The sequence below is a fragment of the Protopterus annectens genome, chromosome 16.part0, assembly GCF_019279795.1.
Source record: "Protopterus annectens isolate FY-2018-M chromosome 16.part0, PAN1.0, whole genome shotgun sequence".
NCBI lineage: Eukaryota > Metazoa > Chordata > Ceratodontiformes > Protopteridae > Protopterus > Protopterus annectens.
In genome coordinates this window covers 107,871,213-107,888,754 of record NC_056750.1, presented here as the reverse complement: position 1 = coordinate 107,888,754, position 17,542 = coordinate 107,871,213, and the positions used below count along the sequence as shown (strand labels likewise).

The 17,542-nt window shown below is 40.8% G+C and overlaps 1 protein-coding gene across 2 annotated transcripts in view; it reads right to left on the bottom strand.

Annotated features, from left to right (window-relative positions):
• Positions 1-17,542, bottom strand: part of LOC122790862 (protein mono-ADP-ribosyltransferase PARP14-like) — a 1,931,416-nt gene that overhangs the window by 64,939 nt on the left and 1,848,935 nt on the right. The window contains exon 14 of one of the 2 annotated variants that reach the window (XM_044058521.1): positions 5,261-6,510. The exons of the other annotated variant lie outside the window; for it this stretch is intronic. Within the exon in view, the coding sequence (XP_043914456.1) occupies positions 6,382-6,510 (129 nt within the window). The 3' untranslated portion in view covers positions 5,261-6,381. Of the gene's footprint in view, positions 1-5,260; positions 6,511-17,542 lie in introns of those variants that run through there. 2 annotated transcript variants of the gene reach the window in all.

Genomic DNA, 17,542 nt, shown 5'->3' with positions numbered 1-17,542 from the left:
AACAACTTGATATTTGGAGACGTTACCTTGATGATTGCTGGGCCGTATGGAAGGGTGAACTTGTAGGGCTGTTTGACTTTCTAGCATACCTCAATAATAACAAATGGGGTCTTGAGTTTACTTTGCATTATGATCACAACCACATTACCTTTCTAGATGTATCCGTTAATAGATTACCAGACCATACCCTTGGGACTCTTGTCTATAGGAAACATCCCGAATACAATACTATACTACATGCCTCCAGCTTCCATCCCCCTCATATTTCCAAAAATATTCCAAAATCCCAATTCATCAGGATGAAACGCATTTGTTCTGATGAGACTTCTTTTCAAGCACAAAGCAGGGATCTAACTAGACGTTTTAGGACTAGGGGATATAAAATGGGGCATGTTTTTGATGCTATAAATAAAGTCAGCCATATGAATAGGGATGATTTACTATCCTACAAAACAGATCACCAATCTACCCCTCAACCAATCAGGTTTACCACCACCTATGGCAGAAATTCGGACAGTCTAATCCAGAGTATTAACAGACATTGGAACCTATTATTATATGACAATGATTTGTCTACCATTGTTCCTGATCATGCCTTTTTTCTTTTAAGAAAGGCAGAAATCTGGGCAGTCGCTTCAGTCATTACAAACATACACATGATACAGGTCTTCCAGAACCAATTCAAACTACCCTTACTGGTAGTATACCAGTAGGATGCTATCCTTGTGGACATTGTACCAATTGCAATAAAATTTCCAAAACCAAAGAATTTACTAGTAGAAATTCCGCCATTGTATACAATATCAAGTTCTTTGCTAATTGTAGTAGTTTATTTAGCCACATGCACATGTGGGGCATTTTATATAGGTCAAACTTCTAGACCATTAAGACTGAGAATTTCAGAGCACATTAGCAATATTAAAAAAGGCAGAATACATAACGCCCTATATAAACATCAGCAAACACATCCTACAGCCACTTTTCTGTTTACCATTATTGACATTATTCATGGTAAAAAAGTGAATAAAACAGGTTGGCATTCTTTATTGAACTCTAAAGAGAAAAAATGGATTATTAAGTTAGGTGGTTTATTCCCACCAGGATTAAATGACAAGTTTTAGGTTTATCCAATCATCTTTGTTTGTAGTGTATTTAATGACAGCTTTGAATCTGCTAGTTTCACACTGAGGAAGGCTGTGTATAGTTAACCAGCCGAAACCGGTCTGTACTATTCTTTGCTGTCCTTGGATTATGGTTTTTTACCAATAAAAGTTTATTCTTTATTGGGTCATGTTTTGCTGGCTCCTCTTTTTTGTCTTTCTGCTACTTTATGAACATAACAATCTGTATGGTTATTATAATCTTGTTAAGGATATGCATCCAAAATACCACTCTCTCTGTTTCTTGAACTTCCCCCTTGCTTCTTCATCATTCCTTTCCACTTTAAATTATAACCTTCTGCTTGTGTTGTGTGCACCAGCCTTAACTGTGTAGCTCTAAAATATCCCTTCAAGTTAAACCACCTTGTTCTACAGGAAGGATCAACTTATCCCACTTAAGTCTTCCCTCCTTCTCTCCCAGATAAAGTCCTTCAATTCTTTATTAATTAACTTCTCAGACTGATAAAAGTAAGCCTGACCTGTATACAAGACAAAAGGGACTAAAAATATTTTACAGCTTATACACAAAACCACAAAATAAAATTACAATAAAATAAAAAAAACAAGGTACTCACCCACAAAAGTTTGTCTCTCTAGCGCCTCGGCTTAACAGCCTTCAAGGAGTAACACTCAGTGGTAAAATACACCATATATATATATATATATATATATATATATATATATATATATATAGATATATATATAGATCTACCTGACAACATCGACACTTCATAACACCGACAACAACTTCACCGACACCACATAATCGACAGTTCACAAACACTACACCTCATACACTCGACACATCATAACAACAAACAAAACAAATCCCCTGTCCAAAACCCACACACACAACACAAGCACACCAAAATCCTTACAAACCAACACTAACCCTTACATACACAACTATCTACAACCCTAACCGAAACCCTAACCCTAAGGTCCGTCACTATCGCACACTCACCTAACCCGCGCCCTAACCCTAACTCACTTAACCCGCCCCTAACCCAAAAAATATCACTACTGCACCCTTACCTAACCCGCGCTCTAACCCTAACTTACTTATCCCACCCCTATCCCTACAGACCGTCAACATCGCACACTGACCTTACTCGCACCCTTACCTAACCCGTGCCCTAACCCTAACTCACTTATCCCACCCCTATCCCTACAGACCGTCAGCATCGCACACTTACCTTACTCGCACCCTAACGGCCGTCACTACCGCATACTTACACATCCTTTCCCCATCTCAGTGTTCTCAGCGTCGGTGTTTTCCTCCGTCGGTCTTCTGACTTGTCGATCTTCTGGCGCCGGTGAAGTCGTTGTCGGTGTTATGAAGTGTCGATGTTGTCAGGTAGATCCATATATATATATATATATATATATATATATATATATATATATATATATAAACACATAAAGACAATTAATTAATTATCCAATAAAACAATTATATCAAATATTTCCAATTAACATCACAGTTCAATCCCATAGGCATTAAAGTGTTATATTTCAATATTAAAGCAGATTCCTTGTCTAAAAGTTTATCTTTTTATAAGGAATTTTTTTATATATACTGTGTATTTTACTACTGAATGTTACTAATTTTGTGGGTCATTAGCCTGTTGTTTTATTTTATTTGTACTGCTTGTATCTTAATACTCATATCCATAAATAATAGTTTCCTGTTTCTCAGTTTTTGTATTATCGTTTGTTCGGTCTCTTCACACATACTCTTAGCTGCCATAACAGAAGCCTTTTTAATCTACACCCCTAAATACTTTATCTTTTCATGGCCCCTTAAATATGTGTATTGCTGAACCAATTTTTTTGTGGGTACATACTTTACAGTTACAGCCTTTGTTTATCTTCATTAATTTTATATCCCGAAAAGACTTGAAACTGTCTCAAAATGTTCCACAACACTGAGATGTCCTTTTCTGGATTTATCAGGTACAAAATAATATCATCTGCAAATAAAGCCAACTTTTCTTGATTACCATACCAAGTATATCCTTGTATTTCTGAGTGCCTTATTTTCTTTGCCAATAGCTCTAAATATAAAGCAAATACAGGGAAAAGATGACACCATTGCCTGGGTTCCTCTGTTTAAACCCAGCTTATCTGAGGCGACGCCTCTGATTCCTCATATATCCTAATTAAGCTTATTATTGTACCAGGCAATGCAAATGCTTTCAATGCCCTACTCATAAAATCCCAGCTTACTATGTGAAATTGCTTTCTCTGCATCAAGACCCACCAACAACAGTGGTATTTTCTTACTTTCCCCTTCCCTCTGGATCATCATTGTTCTATTAATGTTGTCAAATGTTTGCTAACCAGATCCTCTGACCACAAAGGATGAAGGTGTCTTACAGATAGGTGAAGGGTCAGAGCCACCTGTTGGGTAAAAACTGCAGAGAGAAGAAAGTTCACAGGATTACATTTTACCATACCTATACTCCTAACTCTCTTTAGTGAAACTTGAGAAATTTACAGAATATATGTCTCCAGTGATGCCACAGCATTAGGACATACTTCTACTGAACTATGTTTATAACTGGGATCAGAATTTACTTTACAAAATAGGGTAACCACATTTAGACATAAAAGTAAATATTTTTGAAATATTAACAAACTGATAGTGTTAGTCGCTAGTTTGTACAGGCTCACAAATAATAATTACATGGTTACAAATTACTGGCCATGTCTGGTTCTAAACATCTTAATTATCACAGTGTCATGTATCACTAGCAAATGAGGGATCCCTTCACTGTGCAAAAATTTTAATCTCTGGTCAAGTTATTAAAATATTGTCATTAGCTGTACAGCCCAGCAAGGGATTACTTTGTATTTGATATTTTTATATTCCATAAAAACTGCTTTTCCGTTAAATAAAAACAATAATGGTAATGTTTTACTGGGCATTCTGTTTTTATGTGTTATAAAAAAAAAGATTCTGCAGTATAATACATATACCACTGGTAAGTGGGGCTGATGCTCCCTCTTAATCCCCCTTCCCACTTTTACACTATGGACAGGAGTGGGGTGTTATGGGAGCAAGAAGCACCACTTGATAACAGAATAAACATTGGAAACTACACAAAATTTTCAAGTAACCCGGCACCAGCGAGCAGATAGCTAGTAAAGTAGCACACACTTTCTGAAAGTTTCTCAATTCTACATAAACTGATTCTCAGAATGAAGTTAAGGGGGTGGTATTTACAATAAAAAAAATTGCAAATAAAAGCTACACCATACCTCTCAACCTCTTTGTAGAATAACAGGTGTGTTGTACCTTTAAGAAGCATTTCTAAGACCTGAACGTGCATATAAATAGCAAGCACGTGCTAGCTTCAGTACCATTTTGTGAATACAGCCAGATTGTGAACATATATATATATATATATATATATATATATATATATATATATATGAAGACAGCTAGTTTGTATATATGTTAACGTTATTTAGCTTAATTTCTAATGTGTTTGTACATAATAAAGCTGCTTGAACAGAACCCGCAATGTTTGTCTACTTCATCCTGACTAGACGAGCCACACTCTTAGCACAAGATATCTGGACAAAGCCAAAAATGATGAGGGAGCAAAGGCCCAAAAACAGGGACAGTTTTTAAATACTTCTCTTTCTAACTTTGAAAGTTGATAGAATAAAAGGTTTTGCATTAGCATATATTTTCTGAAAACTATGAGCTCTTAAACTCAAATCTCTGTTTTTATTTAGTGACATCAATCCTTGATGATTTACCAGAACACCACAATTTTTTATAAGGACCAGAAAAAAATATGAGGCAAAAATCTGGACATTATTGGATAATCTGGACAGTTGCAAGGTATGCTCTACAAAAGTACACTCCCATTTTACAGACACACAACACACAGAACACACACACACACACACACACACACACACACACACACACACACACACACACATGCATGCCCTATCTATCAAAAGTCATTCAGTGCTTAGTCACTATGCAAGTATGTACATGCACACACACACACACACACACACACACACACACACACACACACACAAAGTCAGAGACAGGAAAATTCAAAATATTTCCATTTTCCCAATGTATTTATTTTATTTTTATTTAGGGCTTGTTGTCTGGCTAAGTGAGCTGATCTGAGAAACCTTTTTACTTACAACCTGCACTATTTGCCATGACATACAGATACAGAAATACATACCACTGGATAGAAGAACACTAACACAAAATTAAGATTGATTATCAAAAGGAAATAGTTTACAACATGACCTCAAAACAGTAAACTATCCCTGGGATTCAATAAAGCCTACACTATGTGTACACTAAGTGTATACTGTTCTGGGTGAACAGACAACACAAGCATAACTCACACCTTATTCCTGTTATTTTGGTTTTCCTACTGATTTACTTGCAGTTTTAAATACTGAGGAGGATTGATAAAGGTTACCACAAAGTGTAGACTACATAGTATAATTTTCTGAGTGACTAGAAAGCACAAAAAATGTGGTAGGGATGTTACTGAATACAGAATGTGTACACTGAGTGTACACTTAGTGTAGGTGTTACTGAATCTGCCGCATAATGTATAACTAATATCGCAATTACTATTTCAAACACAAAATTCTAATATACTGGGTAGAAAATACAGAACTGAAGTACATATGCTAGGAACAATATATGAAAATGTAAAAATCAGCCAGTGAATAAGGTATTTATAGCTAAATATTTTTAATCAAATATTTTTATTAAGAAAAGAAATGATTTGTATTATAAAATATATAAGACAAAAACATAGTTTTGAATATGATAAAGAAAACACATCAATTATTTACAAACGCCTGAAAAAGAATCATAAATATTTCAAGTGGGTAAAAACAAATTCATGTAATAAAGTATTTCAGAAAGAGTTGGGAGTTCATTTGGAAAGTCTCAATAAGAGATGAATCCAAGGGTTGCTGATGAAGCTCTTCGGATGTATTCTGAGTTCTTTTATTCTGGTTTCTTTAGTTATCATTTCTTTTAAGAGAGGTAGGAAATCTTCAGATTTTGGAGAGGTAGCAGAGTTCCAGTTTCTTGTGATGCATTTTCTAGCTACTGCTAGAAGTGTCCATAAAAGATATTAGTTGAGATTGTTCATAATATAACCTTCATTTACATTTAAAAAGATTATTGTTTGTGGCATGTGGTTTTCTTTACATGCTATAAAAAAAATTTTTTTTCAGTTATTTTTAAGTGTAATCGGTAATATAAAGGGATTCTGCTGTTCTTTTTTTTCTTTTCTTTCTCCCTTCTCTCTGTTTTCTTGTTCAGTTTTAAGAAATGTAGGCTCTGCAATGTATAAAAAAGCCTGGTTAAAAAGCATGATAAAAGAAAAATGAATGTGCTTTTTCTCATTCTTACATGGGAAAATGACTGGATTAAAGACTTTAGACTGATTTATTAACAAGTTTTAAGAGAGATCAAGTAAATGAAAAAGAACATTGAATATTATGAGGCTTTTTTAGCAAATACATGTAACCTCAGTAACGGAAGCCACGGTTGTACAGTGATAGCGTTGTTGCCTCACAGCAAGAGGTTCTCCTGTTCGATTCACGGCTGGAGTGCCTTCTGTGTGGAGTCTGCATTCCTCCCCAAGGTCGAGTGGCCTCCAAAAGACATACGTGAATGGGTGTGCCTTCGCTGAAGGTTGGCCGTTGGGCTGGCAACTCGGCACCATAAAAAATCTACTGCCAATCATTAGCGGACCGGAGTTCCGCTGTGGCGACCCCTAACCGGGAAAAGCTGAAAAGACAAACAATAACAACATTTAACCTCAGTAACAATCCTGCAGCTGGTCTTCATGTTTCCATGGAAACAATCTGATAAAGAGAAAGTGGCTGCCTGGTTCTCATGTCTCCATGCAGACAATCTGATAAAGAAAAACTGGCTAAGAGATGATGTCTCTGAAAGCATTCAGGGGTTTCCCCAAAGTATATAATTAGAAGTTATGTACCTACCATAACGTTCCATGTTAGTTGTCTTCTCTCGCCTTCTTTCTTGCTGGATGGGTTCGGAGCCGATCCTCGGCTCCGACTCGGCACTTGCTTTAGCTCGAGAACTCCTTTTACCAGCTCGAGGCAACCCTATATCCCATGATGCAAGGCGGAACTACCTCAGATCTCGTTTGGCAGCTAACTGACCCTGCTAAAGACTATCCTAACATAATTAGGAACCATGGTTCCTAAAAGAAGTCCTCATAACAATGCTCCAGAGGAAGCAATCTAATAGGAACTCTCCAAGATCTGTCCAGGCCAGGGGGAAGGAGGGAGGGGCCAAGAAAGAAGGCGAGAAGACAACTAACATGGAACGTTATGGTAGGTACATAACTTCTAAATGTTAAGTTGTCAATCTCGCCTTCATTCTTGCTGGATGGGACCGTCCCTAGCACCTGTATCCCGGTGGCTCAATGGAACAGACTCTTGAGAACTGTGGAACCAAAACTGGCCCTATCTCTGGAGGCCAAATCCAACTTGTAATGAGACACAAAGGTATGAGGCGTGGCCCAAGTAGCTGCTGCACAAATAGTGTCAATGGGAAGTCTATCCTGAAAGGCTACAGAAGTGGATAGACTCCTGGTCGAATGTGCTTTTGGCTTAGAAGATAGTTGTTTGCCCCTTAGAGAGTACACATAGGAAATGGTGGAAGTCAACCATCTAGATAAGGTCACTTTAGAAACTGGAAGACCTAACCTGTTTTCTGCATAGGAGACAAACAATTGGTCTGATTTTCTAATTTGTTTAGTCCTATGCAAGTAGTACCTGAGCTGACGATGAACATCCAAAAAATGCAGCTTCTGTTCAGCTCTGTCAGAATAGTTAGGAAAGAAAACTGGTAGATCAATAGATTGGTTAATATTGGTTTGAGATACAACCTTGGGAAGAAAGGAAGGGTTAGTTCTGAGCGAAACCCTATCCTTATGAAAAACCAGATAAGGTGAACGAATACAGAGGACCTGAATCTCAGAAACTCTTCTTGCAGAAGTAACAGCCAGTAAAATATAGTTTTCCACGTCAATAACTTTAAAGAACACGTAGCAGACGGTTCGAAGGAGGTAGAATTAGGGATGCCAACATTAAGTTTAGATCCCATTGCGGAGGAGGATGTTTCACAGGCGGTTTTAGGAGAAAAACTCCTCTTAAAAAGGCTTTGCATAACCTATGAGACATGATGTTATTGTCATGCAAGCCAACATGATACTTGGAAATAGCAGCCAGTTGTACTTTGACTGTAGATGACGAAGATCCTGAATGAAAAACCTCCGCCAGGAAATCCAAAACAGAATGTACAGGAGCGGTAAAAGGATCAATATTTCTGGCATTTGCCCAAATCGAAAAACGTCGCCACTTGCTAGCATAAACAGTTCTAGTGGACGACTTTAAAGAAGACACTAAAATGTCTCTGACTGAGTCAGAAATCATTGGTAGCCTGGCTAGGGAAGGAAGTGGAGCAACCAAGCAGTGAGGTTGAGAGAATGAATGGCCCGGTGCTGCTGACCCGACTGGTGGATCAAAAGATCCGGAACTGGGTCCAGATGCCAGGGCTGCACCAGAAGATGATGATGTAGAGACGGAAACCAAATTTGTCGAGGCCAATATGGAGCAATGAGGATCAATTTGGCTCTCAAAACGGTGGCTTTCTGAATGACTTGTGGAATCAATGGAAAGGGAGGAAAAGCATAAAGAAGTCCCCGAGGCCAATCCTGGGTTAGAGAGTCTCTCAAGGGTTGGCCTGGAAGAGGAAATAGTGTGAAGTAATCTGGGCACTTGCTGTTTTGAGGGGTAGCGAAAAGATCGCAACAAGGGTGCCCCACTTCAGAAAAATCTGATCCACTACAGATTGATTGAGAGACCACTCGTGAGGCATCAGAATAGATCTGCTTAGCCTGTCCGCCAATAGGTTGGACCTGCCGGGATGTGCGTTGCTATCAGAAACCGCTGAGAAGAGATCGCCCATTGCCAAAGTCTGAGAGCTTCTCGACATAAGGGATAGGACCTGGTTCCGCCCTGTTTGTTGATGTACCAGACCACGGACATGTTGTCCGTCTGTACTGCAATAGTCCCTGTGGGAAGAAAGTCGTCGAGGGCTTGCAACGTTAAAAGCACTGCTCTCATCTCCAGGACATTTATGTGCAGGTGGTATTCTATGGGTTGCCACGTCCCGTGGACCATCCTGCCCTGATAATGCCCCCCCCACCTGATCAGAGAGGCATCCGTGGTGACTGTGGCAACTGGAGGAGGGGGAACAAAGGGTCGGCCCTGATGAAGAAGAGGGGAAGATATCCACCATCGTAGATGCGCCCTGCACGACTGTGTTACCAAGATTTCGTGTCTCATGGGCAGATCGTGGTACGACCACTGCGTGAATAACATCCACTGCAGGAGACGCATGTGGAAGCGAGCCAGTGGAAGAAGAACAATGGCCGCAGCCATTAGGCCTAGAACTTTCAAGACAAACCTGGCTTTGATCTTGTTGCTTTGTAACAGAAGCTGAACAAATTTCTGGATGTCCAGAATCCTTTGATCTGTTAGCCTGGCTAACATTTTGACGGTATTTAACTCTGCGCCTATAAAGGTGATAGATTGGCAAGGCAGCAGAGAGGACTTTTCGAAATTTACCGAAATTCCTAGTCCCTTGCAAAGCTGTAGGGTGTAGTCTCTGGACCGAAGAAGCTGATGCTTGGAGGTGGCGGAGAGGAGCCAGTCGTCCAAATAAGGAAACACCTGGAATCCTCGACGTCTCAGGTGAGCTGTGACCACTGCCATGCATTTGGTGAACACTCTGGGGGCTGAAGTGAGGCCAAAGGGCAGTGCTCTGAATTGGTAATGACTGGCTCCCAGCCGAAAGCGGAGAAACCTTCTGGAGCATCTGTGAATCTTTATGTGATAGTATGCATCTTGAAGGTCTATAGAGCACATCCAGTTGTCCTTGCCCAGAAAGGGCAGAATGGATTGCAGCGTGACCATCCGAATCTTGCCTTTTGACGGACGTGTTTAGTCTGCTTAGGTCTAGTATTGGTCTCCAATCTCCCGTCCTTTTGGGGACCAAAAAGAATCTTGAGTAGAAGCCGGATCCTACTTGGTCTGCCGGCACTGTCTGGATGGCTCTTTTTTCCAGGAGTTTTGAAACTTCCTGTCTTGCCAAATCCCTTTGACCGGGTGAGATGTCTGGAAGGGATTGTAGAGGTACGCCAAACCTTCAAGGGATTTTGTAACCCTCGGATATGATCGACTGTACCCACTTCTCTTGGGATAGGGATTGCCAGGCTACTGGGTACAGCGAAATTCTTCCCCCGACTGCCTCCAAGGGTGGACAGTCGGGCAACACCTCAGGGATGTTGAAAGGGCTTCTCAGGAAGAGACTCCCTGTTGCCCTGGTTATGAGGACCCCCCCTGCCTCTAGGGCGGCGTCTATTATTGTTACCCCCTCTGCCTCTGGGGGTAAACTGACCACGTGTGTCCGGTGTAGCTCCTTGGGCTTTACGGAACCACATCTTCCCCCCCTTCTGACCCTTGGGATATGGTCTAGAAGGAGTGGAAAACTGGACTCCAACGGCAGAAAGAGTTTTACCGTCCTGCTCACATCTGGTCAAAGTATCCTTCACCTGAGGTCCGAACAAAGCCGAACCGTCAAAGGGGTGTTGGTGAAGGACGCCTTAAAGGGGTCCGCAAAATTACACAGCCGCATCCAGGCTTGGCGTCTAAGAGCAACCCCTGTGCCTGCGGCCCTGCTCGCTCCATCGGCCGCATAAGATATGAGCCGCATGGAGGAGTTAGATATGGAATTCAGGATAGCAAGCTGTGAGGCCATCTTTTCCTGAGCCCCAGCAGCAGAAGGATCCTGGACAACGTCTCCCAGTTCCTTGAGAATATCTCGTTGAAGCCTGGTGAAGTGACAAAGGTAATTCAGCGAACACATAGCAAAGGTCGCTGAAGAAAACATCCGCTTTCCATACCTGTCCATGGTCCTAGAATCCTTATTAGGAGGATGGACAGGCACTGAAGGATCCGCCAGTTCCTTCTTAGTGGCCGCCACCACCATAGCATCCACAGAGACACCTTTGGACAGGAACTGTTTATCCGAAGGGGCCGTGATGAACTTGGATGGTCTCCTGGGGACAGGTTCCACAGAATCTGGAGCCGCACGCCTTCCGAGCCACTACCTGCATGTGTGGGTCGAACGGCGGAGACACCCAGGAGGTGGAGGGTCGGGATCCAAAAGCCTCCATGTATACCGACTCATCCTCGGAGGGGTCAATGGAGGGCCAATTCCCCCTCTGTTTAAGGAGCTCAAGGATGTCTGAAAAGGAGACATCCTCAGAGGGGACCGTGGGAACCCTCCGACTCATCTAAGTCGGTATCAGATGTAGTAGACTCAGGGGAGTCTGTGTGTTTCCTCTTACACGTCCTCTTCCGAGGGGGTTCCCCTGCAGGATCAGGAGAAACCTCGGAAGAGGAGGAAATTCCCAGTGGGGAAACCTGGGGCGATGGATCCCTGGGCCTGAGAGCAAGAGGCTGGCAAGAGGCATCTGCAGGCACTGATGAGGGAGGAGCTAAAGGGATAGACCGTTGACCAGGCTCAGAGGCCAGGACACTCCTCATCACCTCAAAGGCTCCTCTCCCCGGGAGACCGGAACACACCCGCTCCGAAGAAACAGGAATGGTCGGCTCCAAGGAGAGAGAAGGCTCTGAGGCCAATGTCGGCGCCGAGCTTACCAAAGCCGAAGCCCCGAGAGGGAGAGCGGGGTCGGACAAGGGTCCGATGCCACTAGCCCCCTCGGAGCCGACAGTGGAAACCCGACGACCGGACCCCTCCAAGGAAGGTCTCAAGGAGGAGATCGGAGCCGAAGACGGAGCCGAAGGATGTATCGGCTCCGGCATTGAAACAGTCGCTGTCCCAAAGCTCCGGCTCCGAACTCTGGTGTGGAGTCGGAGGAGGAATCTCAAGAATCGGGCTGTAGCCAAGTCTGTTGAGACGGGCTATGGAGCATTTGGGCCAGTGCCTGAGACTTCAACAGCCTGCTTACCACCCACTCCAAATCGTGGTCAGACAGCCTGGAAGATCTCGAAGATCGGCTCCGATGGCTCCGCTCCGACAAAGAGGAGACCCCGGGCCGAGTGAATACTTAGTATCGAAGGGGACCGGGATCTCTTACGGGTCGAAGCCATCGGAGCCGAAGTCCCTTGAACCCCAGATGGAGCCGAGGATATCTCGGCTCCGATGCTGATAAAGTGTCGGCTCCAGCCGGAGCCGACAAGGCCACAGTAGTCAGGGTATCGGAGCCGGTCGGCACCGAACCCACTACTCTAACAGAAGAAGTATCGACTCCAGCCGGAGCCGGAGCCACCGGAGGAGGCTTGGACACTGTAGCCTGAACCTTCGGTGGCTTAAGAGGATTTCCTGCCCCTGACTTAGGAGGAGAACCTTCAGGTTTAAGTAAACCTCGGAGGATTAATTTGTTCCTCCTTTCCTGCAGGACTCTCTGGCTAAAAGCATGACACAACGCACAGGAGTCCTGCAGGTGCAAAGGCCCCAGGCAATACACACAAGAAGTGTGACCGTCTGTCAGGGACATTTTCTGACAGCACTGGTCACACTTCTTGAAGCCTGAGACCTTGCATTCTCTAGACATCCTAAAAAGGATAGACACAAACAGTCCCCACAAACACACAACTTAATCCCTACACAGACACACAGGAAGGGAATAACTTGGGGAACTAGGCCTGACTAAAACTTTAAACTGAAAACTATAATAAAAGTTTAAAAGGAAGGGAATAGGGTGGGCTGTAACTAAGTACAGGCTAATCTAACACTAAAGGGAAAAAATAAACCCCTAACTGAACTTTTTCTTCTTTAACAAGAAAAAACTTACCTCAGCTGGCAAAGGAGACCTCTTTCGCTAAGCGGCAAACGAGATCTGAGGTAGTTCCGCCTTGCATCATGGGATATAGGGTTGCCTCGAGCTGGTAAAAGGAGTTCTCGAGCTAAAGCAAGTGCCGAGTCGGGAGCCGAGGATCGGCTCCGAACCCATCCAGCAAGAATGAAGGCGAGATTGACAACTTAACATTGTTCTCTGAAAGCATTCAGGGGCTTTCCCAATGTAGTTAATGTTCTCTGAAAACATTCAGGGGTTTTCTCCACTGGGAGAGTTATAAATATAAGACAAAACCAATCTGCACTTTGTAGAAGTACAGGCTGCACAATGCATCTTAGCATGAATGACCTTTCTTTTAGGTTAACTCAAGTCTGTCAATGTAGCTGTCAGTTTGGGAATTTTGTTGCCATTAGGAGGGTAAAACTTCAATATTTCAAGGTGTACATAGTTTTGTGTGTTAGTATTAAGATAATAGGATTTACGGCGGCATTGGGGTGTATTTTTTGTTTGTTTGAGGACTTTCAATAAAACAAAAAGTTTTATAAGATGTGACACAGGCTTAAATATATAGGACAAGAAACAACAACCTGCGAAACAGTGTATGCATATAACACAAAAGCTGGAACTAGTTATTCCACAAAAAAGGTGTTTATACATAAAAGGTGAGAATAATAACGTTTTAATACAATTATAATTTTTAAGGTCTTTAAATATAAATGGCCTCACAGATAAATACAAACAAGAAAGAGTAGTGAACTATATTAAAAAATGTAAAGTGCTAATAGCTATGTTACAGGAGACACACTTAGAAAAAAACTGAACATGTGAATTTGATAAAGACAGGTTTTCAGGATGTTGTTCGGTGGAATACATTTGACAAAGTAAGACAGGAGAACTTCTATTAATTGCAAGAGAAGCTCCAATAGTGACAGAGGAAGATAAAAAGATAATATGGGAGATTTCTAGTACTAAGGGGCTACTGGCAAGGGAGGAGGATTACACTGGCATGTATTACATTCTACCTAAAACTGCTGTAATGGAGTTTAAGAAAATTCTGGGAGAAATAATCAGTTCTCAGCAGGGAATATTACTTATAGGTGGGGGCAGGAACTTGATTTGCAGCAGTGAAGATGTGTATGGGCCCAAGAGGGAAAACATAAAAAAGGAGAGTAGATTTTTGAAGACATTTATGAAAATATTTGGAATGGAAGATGTGAATTCAGTAATAGGAGTTTGGAGTGAATTTACATATTATTCCCCAAGATATAAAAACTGGGCTAAGCTAGACAGAATTTACATTTCACAGGAACATGTGCATTTAATTAAAGGTCTTGATACCCACCCAATAACTATTTCAGATCATGTGTCAACAATAGCTAAAATAAAAACACAGGGTAATGAAATACAAATGAGACACTGACACTTTTCCACATATCTGTTGAAACAAAAAGAATTTAAGGAATGAGTAGTGGAGATTATTTAGGAGCTGTTAGAGAAGACATATTTTTTTTATGAAAATACAGCTAGGGAGTGGGAAAAAATTAAGGTGAAGTTTAAAAATAGGGTGGAAATAAAAGAAAGGGAGCTATGGTTAAGAAGTAACAAGAATTAGTTAGAGGGACTGACAAATGTGAAAGTATTGCAGAATAGGGGGAATCTCACAGAACAAGAAGAGGGTCAACAGCAGAATGCTAGGCAGAAAACAAGGGATTACCTTGATAATATGCATGAGCTTAGACATATTACTGTTGAGCAACTGCTTTTTGATAATAACACTAGAGCACAAAAAACATTTAGCACAATGACTCAGGCAACAGAAAGTAGAAAGGTCATTCACCAAACCATAACAAAGAAGCTAACAAGAGATCCTGTAAAGGTATTAGAAATATTTTGGAAATTCTATGAGAGTTTCTATAAAGCAGAGCTATATGAAAATCAAGAAAAGATACAAATGGAAATGTTTATGGAAGAATTAAATATACCAAGGTTAGAGTAGATGAGGCTCACATACTAATAGTTAGGATAGGAGGAGATGACATAAAAATTGTGATGTATAACCAATCTATAGGAAATTCCCCAGGATTACATGGTATTCCTGTGGAAGTCTGCAAGCTAGAAGGAAAAAATGATAACGATCTTGAAGGTTTTGTTTAACAATATCTTAAGAGGAGGAGAAGTACCCCTAGCCTGGAAGAAAGCAGTGGTAGCTGTGATACCTAAAGAGGGTAAGGATCCATCAGATCCAGCATCATACAGGCCCATTTCAATACTAAACCATGATAATAAAGTGTTCATGTCTACAATGGCTAAAACAATTACAAAAGTAATGCCAAAACTGATAGATATGGATTAATGTGGTTTTGTGGAGGGGAGGCAAACATTTGATAACATTAACAGAATACTGATGATCCAGAGGGAAGCAGAATGTAAGAAAATACCATAATTGTTGGTGGGTCTTGATGCACAGAAAGCATTTGACAACAGTAAGGACAGACGTTATGAGCAGGAAAATGGAAGCATTTGCATTTCCTGAAGAAATTATATGGTTGATTAGGAGAATATATGAGGGATCGGAGTCGAAAATGAATGTGGGGGTGGTCCTCTCTAATAATTTCTGCTTCAGCAGAAGAACCAGGCAGGGGTGTCCTCTTTCCCCTTTATTACTTCCATTATATTTAGAACCACTGGCACAGAAAATAAAGGACTCAGAAATTTAATGATATAATTGGTATGGTAGTCAAGAAAAGTTGGCTTTATTTGCAAATGATATTGTTTTGTACCTGACAAAACCAGAAAACGACATTACAGTGTTGTGGAACATTTTGAAACAGTTTCAGATCTTTTCTGGACATAAAATTAATGATGCTAAAACAAAGGCAATAGCAGTAAATTATGTACCCACACATGAACTGGTTCAGGAATACCCATATTTATGGGGATATGATAAAATAAAATATTTAGGAGTATGGATTAAAAATTATTCTAGTGTGGCAGCTAAGAATATGTGGGAAGGCACTAAACAAAAGACAATACAAAAACTGAGAAAACGGAAGGTTTGTTTATACTCCCACCCCTCAAGGAAATCATTCTCCTACCTCCAATCACCCCAACTTTCACGTAATATCCAATAATGGGACCAAAATTGACCCTGTCTCTCACACCAAACTGCTTGGTGTGACCTTAGACCACAAGCTTAAATTTGACACTCACATTAATCTGACCATTAAGTCGGTAAACAAGAAACTCGGGTCCATGTATAGAATTAAGAACTTCCTAACCACACATACTAAATTAACCATTGCTTGGACTCACCTCCTTTCCACACTCCTCTATGCCTCCCCGATATTCTCCTTCCTTAATAAAACAGAACTAAACAAACTATCTACAACCTATAACCACATAGCTAGATTTATAACAGGAATGCCCTATCGTACACACCACTGTAACAATCTTAGAACACTACACTGGTTAGAACTACCTAACACTCTCAAACTTAATCAACTTACTGAGGCATTCAAAACTATCCACCATCCTGACAAAACCCCCGCAATGACCAAAATATTCATTCCATACTCTAACCTTAATTCCCTTAGATCCTCCAAATACCTTCAAATTCAAACTATTAAAGCTAACAATTCAGGAGGTGAAGCACTCTATGCGAATTCCATTGGAAAATCCTGGAATGCCCTCCCAAACAACCTAAGACACGAGACTTCACTCAACCAATTCAAAAAACAACTCAAAGATCTACTAAAATCTAATTGGTTATGCCCATGTTCTAATCCTGATTAGCAGCAAACAGCCAGCTACTATCTATCCAATCCATAATTCAAGGGACTTCATTTGTAGTTAGGGTACTCCAACTACCTAAGAATGTTTCAACTATTTAAACTATCTGTATAACCCTTTTATTGTTCATGCGACCTTGAAAGTATTACCTTGTATTCTTATCTCCTGTGTGTTGTTTTTTCATAACTACCCTCTATGGAGCTTTTCTCCCTGGGCCTCCACTGAAAATGGACATGTATCCAGTTGGACTAGCCCGGTCAACAAATGTAAAATAAAATAAAATAAAATAAAATATATATATATATATATATATATATATATATATATATATATATATATATATATATATATTGTAAGATACAAGAAGTTAAAATGTTTTTAGACCCTTTAGTCTTATACACAGGTCAGGCATATTTTTATCAACCACAGGAGAAGTTGTGGGTAGCAATTAATAAAGAGCTGAAGGACTTTATCTGGGAGGGGAAGACAAGTGTAAAATGTGATAAGCTGATTCTTCCAGTAGAACATGGCGGACTGGGATTATCCAAACTGAAGGGGTATTTCAAAGCTTCACAGTTAAGATTCCTATACATAGCACAAACAGAAAACTATCATTCAAAGTGGTAAGGGATAATGATGAAACATGTGGGAAGCTCAATA